The sequence below is a fragment of the Pipra filicauda genome, unplaced genomic scaffold, assembly GCF_003945595.2.
Source record: "Pipra filicauda isolate LSUMZ 115617 unplaced genomic scaffold, ASM394559v2 scaffold661_size620017_pilon, whole genome shotgun sequence".
Taxonomy (NCBI): Eukaryota; Metazoa; Chordata; class Aves; order Passeriformes; family Pipridae; genus Pipra; species Pipra filicauda.
This window is the reverse complement of record NW_024104822.1, coordinates 589,250-606,609: the sequence shown is the minus strand read 5'-3', so window position 1 is coordinate 606,609 and position 17,360 is coordinate 589,250. Positions and strand designations below refer to the sequence as shown.

At 48.9% G+C, this 17,360-nt stretch overlaps 1 protein-coding gene and 1 long non-coding RNA gene across 11 annotated transcripts in view; both read right to left on the bottom strand.

Annotated features, from left to right (window-relative positions):
- Window positions 1-439: 439 nt before the first annotated feature.
- Window positions 440-6,641, bottom strand: LOC113988166. 3 transcript variants are annotated; one of them, XR_003540826.2, is made up of 5 exons: window positions 6,525-6,641; window positions 3,514-3,700; window positions 3,153-3,317; window positions 2,456-2,694; window positions 440-479 (listed from the first exon to the last, which is right to left on the bottom strand). It is a non-coding gene; the product is annotated as an uncharacterized LOC113988166 (long non-coding RNA). The 3 variants fall into 3 exon arrangements; XR_005566207.1 differs by lacking the exon at window positions 440-479 and adding an exon at window positions 504-544; XR_003540827.2 differs by lacking the exon at window positions 440-479 and having other exon boundaries at window positions 1,130-2,694.
- Window positions 6,642-13,071: 6,430 nt separating this feature from the next.
- The window catches only part of TCF4 (transcription factor 4), an 80,671-nt gene continuing 76,382 nt past the window's right edge, over window positions 13,072-17,360 (bottom strand). For 7 of the 8 annotated variants that reach the window (XM_039388538.1, XM_039388540.1, XM_039388542.1 and 4 more), the window contains 4 exons: window positions 16,301-16,463; window positions 15,145-15,374; window positions 14,736-14,876; window positions 13,072-13,494 (listed from right to left, as the gene is read on the bottom strand). In XM_039388538.1, the coding sequence (XP_039244472.1) occupies window positions 14,740-14,876; window positions 15,145-15,374; window positions 16,301-16,463 (530 nt within the window). In that variant the 3' untranslated portion in view covers window positions 13,072-13,494; window positions 14,736-14,739. The remainder of the gene's footprint in view (window positions 13,495-14,735; window positions 14,877-15,144; window positions 15,375-16,300; window positions 16,464-17,360) is intronic. The other variant, XM_039388541.1, reaches the window with a different exon arrangement.

Below are 17,360 nucleotides of genomic sequence, written 5' to 3'. Positions count from 1 at the left end.
TTCTGTTACAGACGAGAAAACCCTGTTCTCCCAAACAAACAGCCAGGAGATTTATGGGCACGCCTGAAAATTTCCTGTGAGGAACTTTTTGTAACTAAGGAGCAGGTGCTATCTTGAGTTGAAGGCATCAATTTGACAGACACGTAGTACAGCAAACTCTTCAGCAGAGCAATTAATTGCTGCCTATTTGAACAGTAGGGGAGAGAAAATGACAGTCTAACAGAAGACAAGAAAAGCAGAACTGGAATCAGCAGCCTTTTCTTCCATCTCTCCCGAGAAAGTCGTGTTTCTCTGTTCTAACAATTCTATGCCCTTTTCTACGTGAAACTTACACCAAGGCTGAAAAAACAACTAGAAAACACGGAGAGAAGCTTTTTAGAATTTCACGTGATTTTCCCAACCCGATCCCAGAAAAGCAGAACTGGGTAGAATGGACTCACCTCGAGGCCTTTGGTCTTTTTTTCCATAAGCTTCGTCACCTGCTTGAAAAAACAGAGTAGACTCGGTATTTAGGCTCACAACAGGAAAACTTCCCCTTCGTTTCCTAAAAGAAAGGACATTAATCTGCACAGCTGCAGGCGCGTCTCCAGCTGTTAAAGCCTTTCAGCTTTTCAGAGGGTGAGAATGCCCTGCGAAGGAAGGCTGAAAAATGCTGGGAGCCTGCCCAGGTCAAAGAGCCCCTTGATTTTGTCCGTGTTCCAGTCCCTGGCTAAAGAAAGGGCAGAACAACCGCAGTCGTTCCCTGCCTTTTCACTAAGAGGTTTTGCCAGGTGCTGGGGCCAGCCCGGGCACTGCCGGGGCAGCCCGAGCTTTCTGCGCTGGCCCCTTTTGTCCGGGAGGAACCTCCGTCCCTGTTCGATCCTGGCAATCGGACTGGCAACGCAAGCCAAGTCACCGGCAGAATTCTGCACCTTTGGTCTCCTTGGAGCGCCCACGGCGAGGGGAAAAAGAACCTGTGGGTCACTGTCCTGAGGACGGAAACCAACAAAACCACACCACCGGACCGAATTCACCTGCAGAAGCCCAAATTCACCGAACGCCTGCTGAACTCCGCAGGAACACACTCCCTCGACCCCAAGGCATCCTTAGGACGCCTCCGAGCCCGGACTGAAGCTCGGAGAAGCCCGGCACTGACCAAACACCGCCGCTCGCCGCCCCCGACCGCCGGGCGCTGCCTCGCAGTCGCCGCCTGGCGGACACGGCCGGGAGCGGCACTGCAGCCGCGCCCCCCCCCCTTGCGAGACCCGCGGCGCCTTTCGCGAGGACGGGCCTTTCTTCCCGAAAACCTGCCCTTCCCTAGGAAAAGGCGAGCAATTCACAGAGTTGCTGGTTTTATCCCGGCTTCCCAAAGGACTTCTCTCTCCCGGCGGCAGCGGCGGCAGCAGCGGCAACGCTCCCCGGGAAGCCCTGACCGAGGCTGGGAACTGACACACAACAAGCCAAGAGCATTAACTCGGCCCCAAAACACTCCACAACAAACCAATTGACAGTCACCTTTGCCTCCTCTCCCCCGCGCAGGCACAGGCTTTGGGATTCCAAGGCAAAGCTCGAGAGGCCCAGAGAGCAGCAGCCCCTCAGCCCCAGCACGGCCTCCCCCGGGCTCCCCCGGCCGGGAACCGGCCCAGCCAGCCCCTGCTGTGCAGCACAGCAGGCGGGGGGGTGACTTTTGGGACCCCTCCCTGGCCACTGCAGAGCAATGCAGGCATCGGGGCCAAGTCCTGCCCGGCCCCCGGGCACTGCAGACAGTTCAGCCCCAGCAGCAGCAGCAGCAGCAGCAGCAGCGGGCTGTTCTGCCTCTTGCTCCCCTCTCATTTGGAACCGAATGGTGAGGAACAAGCCCCGGGCACAATCGGCACCGAGCAGCAAGGCCTGGGCTCACCAGAGGCCCGGGCCTGCCTACTCCAGGCTCTGGGCTTCCTTTGCTTTCTTCCGCCGCAATTCTCCTGCCCCGGCAAGCGTTCAAAGACAGACTGCCCGCTGAGACGTGCCCCGAAACAGCCATCAGTTCCCAGGCCAGAAAATCTCAGCGCCACACTTGGAAACCCTGCCGCGAGGCCCCCGGAGAAGCCAAGGGGAGCTGGGATTCCCTGGAGTCCCAGAGAACCGAGGGGAAGGTGGCAAAGGGGCAGAGAGCAAACCCCCCCCAGCTGCTTCTCCCCGCAGCCCCCAGGGCAGGTGCAGCGAACACACACCGGTGTAGAGTTTTTAGGAGAGCTTTACAATAAATTAAAAAACAATCAGTTTACTGAAAAATCCTTCTGCAGTCCACGCTGTCTAACAATTCAAATTGCTCACTAAGAGAACTAAAAAAAAAAAATTGCAAGTAGTGAGACTCACATTGCAAATAAGTCTTTGCTTTAAAAAGAAACAGAAAAAAGAACCCAAAACACCAAAACAGAGCTGTGAGGGGAACCAAAACATGTCTGGATAAGAACTAGTAATTGTAAGCTCTCACCTGCAGGAGCTTCAGCTTGTCAGCGGTTCCCAGCTCCCACGTTGGGCAGATTTTGTGATTTTAGCAGCCCCTCAGCTGCCTGGCAAGGCTCGTGTCCCACCCGAGAATGCTGCTTTCACCCCAAGTTCAGGTCTGGAAGCAATACATGGCGTAGCAGAGGACTGGATAGAAGGACCTACTGCTGCCACTCCCCTTGGAGCAGAAGCCACTGGCTGTGGGGAAATCCCACCTGAAGAAACCTTGGGGGAAAAAAAAAAAGACGAACACGTCAAGAATTTTAGGCCGCAGGATCCATCCATCAGAGCTTGAAACAGAAGTCACAAAGGAGAAAACAAGCAGCAAATGATACTCCAAGGTTAAAGAGGCTTTTATGAAAAACCTTTAAGAATTATAAACCTGAGGTAGAAATAGCAAAAAAAACCACAAAACAAAACAAAACAAAACACCACAAAAAAACCCCTTATTAAAAAACAACCCACAACAGCACAAAAAGGTTTCTTGTCTGTAAAGAGTAAGCAGGTTAACACTAATGCCCCACAAAAAGGACTTTAATGCCACAAGCCTTCCACTACACATGGATCAAGACAACAGGTCCAGCATCTGAACAGCCTGCCCTCCCCACAAGCAAGTTTTTACTTCAGACTTGTCCAGGCAACAAAATTCATGTTGTTGTTGTTAGGACAACTCCTGCACTTACCGGTACATTCTCCTCCTGGGGCAGAGCTGCCTTTCTCTTCCCCAGGCGCTCTGGCAGCTCACTGGCACGCTTCTCCAGCACCGCTGCCTCCAAGCTGCGCTCCTTCCAACGCTCCCTCTGGTGCTGCAGCCTGGCATTCCGCTCCCGCTTCACTTTGTTCCTCAGCTGAAGAAATGCACCGAGCAGTGGGGCAGGAGGGGAAAGCAAGGCAAAGAAAAACAAAGGAACTTTCAGGCAGGCAGCCACACGGGCCCGGCAGGAACAGGAGCAGTGGCGTTTCTTTCCAACGAGCTCAGGAAAGGACCCGACCGTCTCTGTGAAGCCCTTAAGAGCTGGGGGTCACGAGCCGGCTTTCCATTACCTGCAGCTCCTTGGACAGGCGGTGGGTGGAGCTCAGCTACAGCCCACGGGTTGTCCCGGTAACCACCAATTCGTCGGCCCTTCCTCAGCATCTCTGGCGGCCTGGGCGGTTCCTCTGCTTTGGCACGGCCAGCACCAGCTCAGCCGCTTCGACCGTAACGGGCTCTGCAGCTGGTCCGGCTCCTCCGCTGCAAAGGACCAGAGAGAGCACAAGAGCTGCCCTGAGGAACTGCCCAGCATGGGCTGCTCTGCTCCCGGGGCAGCGCTGCAGGGCACCCAGAGAGTGCCCTGCCGGCCTCCAGAGCAGGGCTGTGCAGAGCCAAACCAGCTCCTCCACCCGGCAGGTGCACGAGCCAAGTCACCGGCACCATTCTGGACATTTGGTCTCCTCAGAGCGCCCATGGCAAGGGAAAAAGAACATCTGGTTCACTGTCCCGAGTATGGAAACAAACAAAACCACAACACTAGACTAAATTCATCTACAGAAGCCCAAATTCACTGAATGCCTGCTGAATTCAGCAGGAAGACATTCCCTCAACCACAAGGCATCCTTAGGACGTTTCAAACTCTGGATTTAAGCCCTAAGAAGCCAGTGACAAAACACTCAAGCTGTTTCATTAAACACAGCAGACTGGGAGGGCTTTCGAGGGTCTATGACAAACACCTGTCATCAGCTGCTCCCACTGCCAGAACTGTTCTAGCCCAGAACAAAAGGCTGAGAAATCAGGAAGAATTCCAGCCACTGCCAAGACTAGACCTCTCGGGGACGGTGCAGGGAAACAGAGTCATGTGCTCCAAGATCTTGCAGATCCAAGATCTTAAAGGCATCCTCTAAACTGATGTTGATTCTGTGCAGTAGAACCCAAACAGAAAATAGGTTCTCCCCACAGACAACCCCCTCTGCTTTATCTCGATGGAAAGCACGAGGCTTCCTACTAAAACAACGTACTTATATTTCCCCTTAACAAACCAATCTCTTTTCATGCGAGGCAGGCTGGCAACGACAAGTTCTGCACAACACGGGGAGAGAGAGGGTGAAAAGCCAGGCAGAAGAAGACGTGTCGCTGTTAAGCCCGAGATGAACCTTTCCCGTGTCGATCTCCCCCGGCCCCGGCGCGGCCGCTCCTTCCCGCCGGGCCCCGCCTCGCAGTCGCCGCCTGGCGGACACGGCCGGGAGCGGCACTGCAGCCGCGCCCCCCACTCACCCCCCAAGGACCTCAAGAACTCTCGGAGCGCAGCTTGGCAAAAATAAACGTCCTGCAAGACCGACGTTGCCTTTCGGAAGTATTTCCTTCATTTCTGAGAACGATAAAAAGCCCAATCAACAACAAAAGTTATTTCATCCCTTTGCCAAGAATAACCCTGTAGCTTGCCTTCCTTTCTGCACTGACAGCAGACAGCTTGGATGCCCTGACAAAAACATTAGACAACTCTCTCCAACATTTCTTACAACCTCCTTAATCCTTCTCGTGGTAAAACCCACCCTCTTCATTTGATCAAGAAAAACCAAACCAAACCAAGGAAACCCCACCACCTGACACAGGTCACAAGTTACGGAAGAGACTCAGAGCCACAGGAGGAAGGCTAACAAACAGGTGAAGTTTCAAGGAAATCTCACATCTTCCAACATCCTGCTCGTGTTGCCTACACTGCCCCCTGGATATGACCCACTCCCAGGCATCTGCCCAGCAGCAGACACCACCGCTGCCCTCTCAAACAGCAGCACTTCAGCCACGAGCCACCACTGTTCCAAGAACCACAGCTGTAGATTGCCGTGCCCATCAATGACAGACGTGGCAACTAAGCCATGTCCACTGTCTGCTACCTGCCACACAGGACCCTCTTCTCTAAAAACAGCGGCTCAGCAGGCAGCACTACCATTTTCCAGACATATCCTTACTCCCAGCAGTCAGGTCACACTTCAGTACTTCACCAAGTCTGCGGGAGGACTTGCAGGGCCTGAAGGCTCACGCTAGGGTGTGGCACTCACTTGGTGTCTATGGAAACCATACGGCTACTACAGAATGTTTTCTCCTAGGAAACACACCCATTACACAAGTTACACATCTGACCAAAAGGCAGCAAGTGGCCTCCAATCCCACCAATTGTCTTCTTGCTGTCACCACATCCTTAGCCTTAGAAGGCAGGGGGAAGTCTACAGCTGTTGGAGCAGTTCCTGGGAACGCCATAAAACACCCTTTCTTTGGACTGCCCAAGGGCACCCCCCAGCTCCTGCCCAAACATCCTGTCCCGTCCCCATCGATGCCAGGAGCCCGCAGCCTTGGAAAACACACATTCCCGGGCTGCAGCTCCCAAGGGATGACGCAGCTATTCAAGCGCACACCCGCGGGCAGGGGGGCACTTACCTGGGGGGCCACCGGCCCCTCCGACTCCCCCCCCCGCGGCAGCGCGGCCCCTGACCGCGGATGCCCCGCTCCCCCCGCTGCCGTCCCGCCACAAGGAACGGACGGGCAGGACCCGGCAGTGCCGGGACACCGGGCACGCGCACCCGGGCACGGGCAGCAGCGGGTGCCGGTTCTCCCCGGCAGGCCCCGGGCCGGGGGGTGAGGGATTCCCTCCGCCTGGCGCGGCCAAGAAATCCGCCCGCCGCTCCCCCTGTCCCGGCCTTGAAGAGGCGGCGGCTCTCTGGGAGCACACGTGGAAGCGACGCCGCCTGCCCTCCGAGTGTGGGACAGCACAGCTGCCGTGACTCCCCTCTCTCCATAGAGCTTCCACCGAGCAATCGCCGGAAAGACCCAAATCCCAGCATTTGGGGCCCTTTCAATGTTAATGTGAAACACCTCGTTCAACCTGACACGTCCCTGGGAACGATTCAGCCCCAAAATCGTGCTCCCTAAGCAGTGGACAAAATTTCCCTCCCGTTTTGGACTGAAAAGCGGTCCAGCAGGAGGCTGCCTTTGCCCATCCGAGCGGCCCCGCCCTGTCCCGAGCTCAGCTCAGCCCTCCAGAAGCCGCAGGACGGGTCATTCCCCGAGGAAGGGGGGGACTTACCGACGAGCCCCCACACGGAATGGTGCTCCTCCCGAGCGCTCCACAGTGAGCCCTGCCAGCCCCGGGAGCCGAGCCGAGCCGAGCGGAGCCGAGCCGAGCCGAGCCGAGCCGAGCCGAGCGGAGCGGAGCCGAGCCGAGCCGAGCCGAGCGGAGCCGAGCCGAGCCGAGCCGAGCCGAGCCCGAAGCCGAGCCGAGCCGAGCCGAGCCGAGAGCCGAGCCCAGCCGAAGCCGAGCCGAGCCGAGCCGAGCCGAGCCGAGCGGAGCCGAGCCGAGCGGAGCCGAGCCCAGCCGAGTCCAACCGAGTCCAGCCGAGCGGAGCCGAGCCGAGCGGAGCGGAGCCCCCGCAGCCCCCCAGCCCCTCCCGCCCTCACAGCTCCGGGTCCCGCCGGTCCCGCGCGCCCTCCGCGACCCCCCGGAGCGCCGCCGGGCCTCAGAGCGGCGCGTGCGCAGAGCGAGCGCGGAGGGCGGGCGCGCGCAACGGGCGCGCGAAAGGCGGTGCGGGGAGAGGGGGCGGGGCCGGCGCGAGCCGGGGGGGCGGGGCCGGCGCGATCTGGGGGCGGTGTATTATGGATTATAATCTATTATCCGTATTATCCATCTAATCTACTATCTCTATATCTGTAGTATGTATATTCCCTATTATCATCTATTTTTTGTATTATCTTTAATTATATTCTGTTATCTATATTATCTATTATCTATATTATGTATTATAATCTATTATCTGTAATATCTACATATTTTATATATATATATATGGATACATATATATCCGTAATCCATATTTTCTATATTGTCTATTATCATCCATTATGGGTATTATCTATATACCTATATTAGTCATTATTTATCACATAAAAATTATCTATAATCTATATATCTATACTATATATTATCACCTATTATCATCTATTACTTATATTATCAATTTTCAGATTATCTATATTCTTCTGTTATCATCCATTATCTGTATTATCTATATTCTCTATTGTAATCCCTTAGTTGTATTATTTATATGTTAATATTGTCTATTATCCATGTTTTATATATATAATCAATTATCGATATATAGTCTATTATCATCACCTATATTATCTATATATCTGTCTATATTATCCATTATCTGTATTTATTCTCTAATATCATCTAATGTCTGTATTATCTATACATCTCTATTATCTACTATCCATATTATCTATAATATCTATTACCATCAGCTATAATCTGTATTATCTACATAGCCATATTAGCTATATTATCTATAGATCTATATTCTCTATTATCATCTATTATCTATATCTATAAAGCTTATCATCTATTATCTCTATTATCTATGATATCTACTATTATCTATATTCTCTGATATATATTATCTATATTATATGTATTATCTCTGATCTATATTCTCTATTATAATCCCTTCTCTGTATTATTTATACATCGATATTATCTATTATCCATAATATCTATAATTCATATTATCTATATTATCTATATTATTTCTCATCTACTATTTATATTCTTTGTATAATTTCTTTTCTATACATCTACATTATCTATATATCCATGTCACCTGTTATCTATTATCTGTTAAATCTATAACTATTCTACACATTACTTGTATTACCGATATTATCTGTTTTTCTATCTATAAAATATATTTCATGTATTCTAGATATCCTATAGATTAAAGATATTCCATATATTCCCTATATTCTATATATTCTAGATATAAAATATATCCTATATAAAAAATATATGCTATGTATCCTATATCTAATATATTCCCTATATCCTATATGTGAAATATATATATCTTCTATATCCTATAGATAAAATATGTTCCCTATATTCCCTGTATTCCACATGTTCCATGTATTCTCCATAACAGAACAAAGACATTCCCAACCTGTCCCTCCATTTTCCCCATTCCCACCTCATCCCCATCCCCTCCCCATTCCCACCCAGTTCCCCTTTCCATCCCCATTCCCACCCCACTCCCACTCCACAAGGAGCGACGCGGTGTCACTTTGTCCCAAGGGCACCTTTATTGCTCCGGAAAGTCCCGCACAGATGGAACCAATCTCCATAACTTTTTCCCTTTTTTTTCCCTTATTATTTTCCCCTTATTTTTTCCCCATTTTTTCCTTATTTCCCCCCCTTTTTTTCCCCCTTATTTTTCCCCTTATTTTTTTCTCTTATTTTTTCCCTTATATTTTCCCTTTTTTTTCCTCTTTTCCCCCCCTATTTTTTCTCCTATTTCCCCCCGATTTTTCCCTTATTTTTTCTTTTTTTCCTTACATTTTTTTCTTTTTGTCCCTTATGTTTTTCCCTTTATTTTTTCCTTTATATTTTTCTTATTGTATAGTTTTTCCCTTATTTTTTCCTTTTCCCCCTTATTTTTCCCTTTTTTCCTTTTTTCCCTTATTTTTCCCTCTTTTTTTCCTTTTTTCCCTTATTTTTCCCTTTTTCTCTTATTTTTCTCTTTTTTTCACTTACTTTTTGCCCTTATTTTTTAATCTCCTTTTTTCCCTTATTTTTCCTCTTATTTTTTCCCTTATTTTTTCTCTTATTTTTTTCCCGTGTATTTTTCCTTATTTTTTCCCCGCATCTTTTCCCTTATTTTTTCTCTTATTTTTTCCCTTATATTTTCCCCTTATTTTTTTCCCCTTATATTTTTCCCCTTATTTTATTTTTCTCTCTCTTTCTCTTTCTCTTTTCTCCTGGCAGAAAAGGCAATCGCTCCTGTGAAAAATAAGCCAAATATATTTATTTTTTTTTCTTGTCGGTAAACTGAGGTGGATTCTCTAGTTTTTCCATCCTACAAGGGTGTCCTACGTCTATTTTATTCCAAAAGAGCACTAGACAAACGAAGCTTTATAACAAAAAGCCAGGCACTGATACATGGTAAAACCTCTCGCTTTTTTTTTTGTTTGTGGTTTTTTTTTTTAGGTTTTTTTCAGTGTTTTTTTTTCACCTTTTTTTTTTTCTGTTTTTTAATTCTTATTTTTTTCACCGAAATTGCATCACAAGTAACAAGAAGGAAAAAAGGCCACAGTTCATAATCATTTCTCACCATTACAGAAGGGCTAAAATACTCGAAAATGAGGAGGGGCCACGCCCAGCACTGCACGAACATGAGGCGACTTCAAGTCCCGGAGGAAAAACAAAAAAACAAGTAAAAAAAGGGAAAAAAACCCGAAGAAACAAAATAAAACAAAATCAACCCAAAAAAGTCAGAAATGAACAAAAAACTTGGGCCTTCCCAGGCCCCGGTGCCTCGTTGTGTTGGAATTTCTCACTATTCCACCTTTCCACCTCCAAGTTCTTTTTTTTCCAGTCAACTAGTGGAAAAGTTGGAATTTTCCTGATTTTTTTTTCCTCCGGGTTTTTTCAATTCCCCCCCCCCTTTTTTTTTTTTTTAATTTTGTTGCTTTTTTTCCTCGGGAGTTTGTGCTTCTTTCCATTGAAATCTCCTCATTCCTGGCACTGCTCGGGATTGTTGGAGTCTGGATATGGATAAGTTCTCCCTGACCACCCTTTCCGGCACCTTCCCCCCCTCCTAGCCCCCCGAAATCCTGGAAAACAATCCCAAAAAACCTCGGAAGACTGAATCACTACAAGTTGCCTTGCTGGCACTTGGAGCGTCCTTGCAGCTCAGCGCAGCTCCAGCTGAACATTCCCAATCCAGCAGATCCATAAATTCCTGCCATGTGGAGGTGGATCCAGGCAGGAAAAAGCTGCTAAAAAAATCAGGATTTTGCCTTTTCTCAGGGAGCTTTCAGCCTGGTTTTGTTCCCACGGGGAATAAAAACCTCCATGGCTTCGGAGAATGACGCGCAGGCCTTCCCTGGGCTGGGAAAAAATGGAAAAATCATGGATCAGACACTCAAGGGGGGTGGTTTTGTTAAATCTTGGCTCATCCGGAGCGGGATCTTCAGCTCTTCCATCTAGGCTGGCTGAGGGAGCATCTCGGATGGATGGAACAAGGAAACCTTTCCCTGGCTTTTTTCCAGTTCCAGGGATGAAATTCCTCATTTCTTTTCCCAAAACTCCTCATTTCTTTTCCATCCACAAATTGGGTTTAATAAACATCAAGTTGGGGTTTTCCAGCATTTCAGTCCTTGAAATCTCAATTTCCTGCTGATCCCAATCCTGATCCTGGCGGAGTGACCCACTCGGACACCCCAATCCAACATGATCCAACAGGGCTGAGACCTCCTGGGAAATGGGATTTATGGCTCGTGTTCCTTGGCATCATGCTCTTCCCAGCTCCAGAATTCCCGAATTCTCACCCTCCCTCAGCTAAGCCCAGCTCCGAGTCCAGCCTTATTCCTGCCTGGATTTAAGCCCAGGCTTGGTTTTTCCCAGTTGACTCCACCTCCACATTTTGGCAACTTATCAACACCTCAAAAGCCAGGAAGTTTCCTGAATGGATTCTCCGGGAGCACGTGGGGAATTGGGTTTGTTCTTCTCGGTTTTTTGCGGGAAAATTCCGTTTCTTTCTTTCCCTTCAAGGACACTCCATGGGATTCTTTTTTGTTCATTCAACCACCCAGAATTCGATCCACTGGAAAAAAAAAAACCCACCGCGATGCCCCGACCCCGACACAATGTAGGAAAACACGGAATAACGAGAATCTACATGGAAAAATAGAACTTTTACATACACAATTCCAAAATAACGATCCGGCCGGGCCGGGTTTTGTTGCATAAAATGTACAAACGTCTCTCTTTTTGTCTGTGGTTGGTTGGTTTGTTTTTGTTCCCAGGCCTCTGGAAAACTGGCAAACCAGGAGAACAGATGGAACGTTTAGACTGTTTCGGGGATGGATTTATGGCGTTTATTCAGCGGGAATTCGACTCGGACAAAGGGGGAGAGGGGGGTTGGATTGGGAAGCCACGCCGGGCTGGGAAAAAAATGGGATTGGAGACGGAAAGGGATGCTGATAAATATTTAATGAGCACTGGCGTGGTTCTGTACACCAAAGTCACTCAGGATTGGGAGTCACTCTGGAAGTCGGGTTGTGCCGAGACTTCGGAGCTGCGGTGCCACCGGCGGCGTGGTCGGGAAAAACTTCCTTTGTACTGGCCAGAGAATTCCGGGAATCAACCCCCTCCTGGACAAAGTGCAACTTAATGCTTTAGGACTCATAAGGCTCGTTAGGACCCAAAAAATTGGCATTTCCCACGGAAAAAAAAAAAAAAAAAACAACAACAAAAATGAGGCGCTCGGGGGGGAAAAAATCCACTCGGAAACGAGGAAAACGAACGGGGGGGGGGGAAAAGTCCGCACGTGGAGTCAATCCATCCCACTCCTTGGAATTCCCCCCTCCCTCCCCTCCCCCTCCCAGCCCCTGGAATCGCTACACAAAGAGGGAACGCGGAATCAGCCACTCGGAGGATGGGATGTTTTGCCGATGGAGAAACATTGGAAGGCACAGTGGTAACATTGTAGCATCCTAACCTTGCACCTCGGAAAATCCCGGGAAAAAACGGGGCCCAAATCCGGCTTTTTTTTGTTTGTTTTTTTGTTTGTATTTTTAAATTTCCCACCCCCAACACCCCCCACCACCCCCCCCCCACCCCCCACCCCCCCCACCCCCCACCACCCCCCCACCCCCACACACCCCCCCACCAACCCCCCCCCCACCACCCCACACCACCCCCCCCCACCCTCTGCCCCCTAAAATCCCAGGAAATTTGTTATGGATGGGAAGAAACGGAGGGGCCGGTGGTTCCACACGCTTGGCGTGGAGTCGGCACTCCAGGCTCCAGGAAAACGGGGAAAACCCAAAAATAACAATAATAGAAAAAAAAAAAAAAAAACAAGGAAAAGAAGGGGGAGAAGTCCCCCCTTGAAAAATTCCGTATTTACAGGAAAAGCTCTCTTTTTGTCTTTTTTTTCTTAAAAAAGTTAATCCTATTCTCCTTTTTTTTTGTCATTTTGTTATGGTTTTTTCCTTTTTTTTTTTCCCTTTTTTTTTTACAGGAGCCAAAATAAAAAAGTCGGAACCGAAGGAACAAAACCTTACCCATCATCTCCACTAAATTTCTCATATAGATTTATATATATATATATATATATTTGTCATAGGTCTATAAGATCCATCTGTTTCTCCTACCCTAAGGAATGGCTAAAATTCTCAGGTTCTATTTTTTTTTTCCGTTTCGTTTCGTTGGGACGTTTTTGCTGGTTTCAGGAATATTTTGGAAATATCTCATTCCAGCGGATAAAGAGCAGAAACACCAACCCCCAAAACAAAAAAAATTCATTTTCCGTCGTTTTCCCTCATTTTTTGTCTCGTTTTTCCCCTCTTCAGAAGTACACTTTTTATCATTATTGCAAGTTTACCTTTTTTTTTTGTTTGTTTGTTTTTAAATTAAATATTTTTTTTTAAATCCTCAGGCTTTTACAAATTCTTTGTTTTGTTTGGTTTTTTTTTCTTTTTTTTTTTTATGGTTTTTTTTTTTCCCTTTTTTTTTTTTTAAGTTCCAAAAAAAAACCAAAAAAAACCCAAAAAAAAAACAACCACCACCAGAAAAACCACCAAAAAAAAACCCCAAAAACAAAACTGAAAAAAAAAACCTCAAACCCAAAAAACCCAAAAAAAACCAAGGAATTTTAGGCACAAATGCATTGTCCCACAGTGTGGAAAAAGATTGCCATTCAGTCTCGGAATTCCAAGTTGGACATTCTGCTTGATATGTTCAAAGAGAGTCATCCCTCCAAAAGTTGCACTTTTTTGTTTCGTTTTTTTCTCGTTGGGTTCCGTGGGTTTTTTGTGGTTTTTTTTCCCTCGGGAATGCTGGAATCTCTTGCGTCTGGGATTCAGAACTGCTCAGACTTGTCTTATCTTACAAAACAAAGGGGTTTCGCAAGGAGAAGTGTTTCTGTGGGATTTAAGAGAATACAGCGGATAAGGAAGTGGTCTCTCGCTTTTCCGGGCAGGAACACGGCGACTTGGACCTGTGGGAGAAGGGAAAGGGCCCATCAGAAGGGGGAGGCAGGGGTTTGGTCCACCCTCTTCCCAGGAAACTGCCCTGGGAATCAAGGGCCCCAAAAGTCCCTTGAGAAGGGTCAGAGCATCCTGAATATCCAACCTTGATTTCAACCCTGATATCCATCCCAAATATCTGTTACTATCCATCCCTAATCCCAGCCCTATTATCCAACTCTAATTTCCAGCCCTAATATCCAACAGTAATATCCATCCCTAATTCCAGTCCTAACATCCAACCCTAATATCCACCCCTGATATCCAATCCTGATCTCAAACCCTGATATCCAACCCCAATATCCAAACTCAATATCCATCCCTAAAATCCAAACCCGACATCCAACAGCAATATTCATACCTAAATCCAGCCCTAATATCCAGCCCTACTCTCCAACCCAAATATCCATTACTATCCATCCCTAATTTCCAACCCTAATATTCAACCCTAATATGCATCCCTAATATCCATCCCTAATATCCAATCCTTATATCCAACCCTGCTATACATCCCTAATAGCCAAGCCCAGTATCCATTCAAAATATCCAACCCTGCCATCCAGTCCTAACATCCAACCCAAATATCCAACTTTAATATCCATACCTAATATCCATCCAGTCCTAATATCCAACCTAAATACCCATCCCTAATATCCAACCTAAATACCCATCCCTAATATCCAACCTAAATACCTATCCCTAATATCCATCCCTAATAGCCAATCCTATTATCCAACTCCAATATCCAACAGTACTATCCATCCCTAATTTCCAACCCTAATATCCAGCCCTGATATCCAACTCCAATATCCATCCCTAATATCCATTCCCAACATCCAACAGTAATATCCATCCCTAATTCCAACCCTAACATCCATCCCCCATATCCAACCTCACCCTCTCCTGACCCACTTCCCACCATTCCCTTGGGTATCCAGCGATGGGACCCACGGAAACATCCTGGAGCTGCACCAGGGCAGGGTCAGGTTGGAATTTAGAGAAAAGATCTTCATCCAGAGGGTTGCTGGGCACTGGAATCCCCATTCCCAGGGAATCCAGGAGCGTTTGGATACGGTGGGATTTTGAGGTTGTCCAGGGGCCAGGAGTTGGACTGGACGATCCTTGTGGTCACCTCCAACTCAGGACAATGATCCCTCCCCACAAGGAACACGTGGGAATGGTCCATCCCGGAAGTGACTGATCCCAATCATACCTTTTTACATCTGTCCCATGTGATTGGAGGCATCTCCCATCCCAGGGTGGGGTCCTGCCAGGGACAGCGGGGGCGGATCCGAGGAGACCTTCTCTTCTTCCCTTCTTTTCAGGCACGCAGCCTTTGGATTCAGATTCCGTTCTGTGAGGGAAAGGAGACATCCAACATCCCTATTTTCACCTCATGGAGCTCCAACATCCCTATTTTCCCATCATGGAACTCCAACATCCCAATTTCCACCTCGGGGAGCTCAAACATCTCTATGGTCTCATCATGGCACTCAAAACCCCCTATTCTCAGCCCCTTGAGGTTGGAAAAGCCCCCTGAGACCACAGAGTCCCACCACTCCAGAGTTCTCCACCGACGGTGTTCCACCCCCGTGTTCCCAGGCGCCGCCCACGGGACTGACCTCGGACCTGTTGCTCCAGGCTGAGGATGACAGCTACGGCCTGGTGGAGGATGAGGAGCTTGGTCTGGGGCTTGTCACTCTTGAGGTGGAGCTGCACCATGCGGCCCAGCTCCTTGAAGGCCTCGTTGATGTCACGCACGCGCAGCCGCTCCCGCGCGTTGTTGGCCATGCGCCGCTCCTTCTCCCGCTCTGCCTTCTGCTCCGGGGTCAGGTCCTCGTCGTCGTTATTGCTGCGGGACGGAAGCACACGGCATTTTCGAACGACGGGCAATCGGCCAGAAGCTCCACAGTCAAGAATTCCCGAGCCGCTCGTTGTTCCAACCAAAGCTGGGCCAGGGATTTGAGGAGGAAGGGTTTGGTGTGGAGGCTTTGCAAGGTGAGAATTCTGAGCTGTTTATCCAAAGCTTTTTGTTGCAATAGGGAATTAGGTTGGAAAAGGCCTCTGAGGCCATGGGGTCCAACACCAGCCCATGTCCCCAAGTGCCACATCCACACAGCTTAAAATCCCTCCAGGAATGGGGATTCCACCCCTGCCCTGGGCAGCCTCTCCCAGGGCTTTAATCCCGAAGTTTGGGATTTGTGAGAACCCTTTGCCACTGAGGGTGGTTGGAGGTGCCAAAGGTTTCTGGGTTTAAATCGTGGAATCTTGGAACGGTTTGGGTTGGGAGGGAGCTTAAAGCTCATCCCATTCTGCCGTCATGGGCAGGGACACTTCCACTATCCCAGGTTGCTCCAAGCCCCGTCCAACCTGGCCTTGGACATGTCAGGGATTGGGCAGCCCCAGCCAATGATAAAATCCAGCTCTAAACGTCCCAAAAATCCGTTCAGAATTTACTAAGGCTCCAAACCCTCAGAATTTACAGCAATCAAGGACTGGGAATGACAAATAATACATAAAAGCAAAGTAAATCCAACCGTATTCCAATTTGGAAGCATGGGATAAGAGGGCTAAGAGCCTAATCAATCGATTTTGGCCTAACATCATTTCTCAGTGGCCAAATTTGGGAATTGTTGGAATGGGAGGCCATCCTGGAGCGCAGGTCCCCCAAAAGTGGCGGGTCCTGCCGGGCCAGGCGCTCCACGATTCCGCCTGTTCCGTTCACTTCATCGAAATCCACGCAGGAATTAAATGAAGCGACACTGTTTCTCCCGTTACCTAGATCTTGACCTAGTAATGGATTTGATATCCTTCTTGTCATCCTCCAGTTTCTTGTCCTCCGAAGACTTGGTGTCCTGGAGGTTCTCGTCGCCCTCATCGTCGGATTTGATCTCGGAGCTGCCCGACGAGACGCTCTGGCCTTGCAGTCCTGTCGGGATTCCTGCAGGAAAATGGGGAGGGCGGGTCAGGAAGGGCACCCGAGTGGTGGGGTGGGTTGGGTCGGAAGGGATTTTATGGATCAGCTCATTCCAAAGCCCTGCCATGGGAAGGGACACCTCCCACTAGCCCAGGTTATTCCAGCCTGGCTGGTTTGGCTTGGAAGGGATTTTAGGGATCCTCTCATTCCAACCCCTCTTCCATGGGCACCTCCCACAGGTTGCTCCAAGCCCTGTCCAACCTGGCCTTGGACACTTCCAGGGATAACAGAATCATGGAATGGTTTGGGATGGAAGGGATTTTAAGGATCACCTCATTCCAACACTTCTTCCATGGGCTGGAACACCTTCCACTAGCCCAGGTTGCTTCAACCTGGCCCTGAACACTTCCTGGGATCATAGAACCATGGAAAGGTTTGGGATGAAGGGATTTTATGGATCAGCTCATTCCAAACCCCTGCCATGGGCAGGGACATTTCCCACTAGCCCAGGCTGCTCCAACCTGGCCAGTTTGGCTTGGAAAGGATTTAAGGATCACCTCATTCCAACCCTTCTTCCATGGCTGGGACACCTTCCACTGGACCAGGTTGCTCCAAGCCCTGGCCTAGGTTTTATCCATCCCAGATCATGGAATGGTTTGTGTTGGAAGGGATTTTAAGGACCATCTCATTCCAACCCTCTTCCATGAGCACCTTCTGCAAGACCAGGTTGCTCCAAGCCCTTACCCATCCCAGCTCATTCCCAGCTCATTCCAAGAGCAACCACCACCCCCCAGCCAGCTCAGGGATCGCAGGTGGATTTCGCTCCAAACCAACCCCCCAGCTCCTGGATCCTGGACAACCACAAGGCCGAGCTCACTGAAGAGTCCCACCAGAGCACAACAATTCCAGCAGGGATGCGGG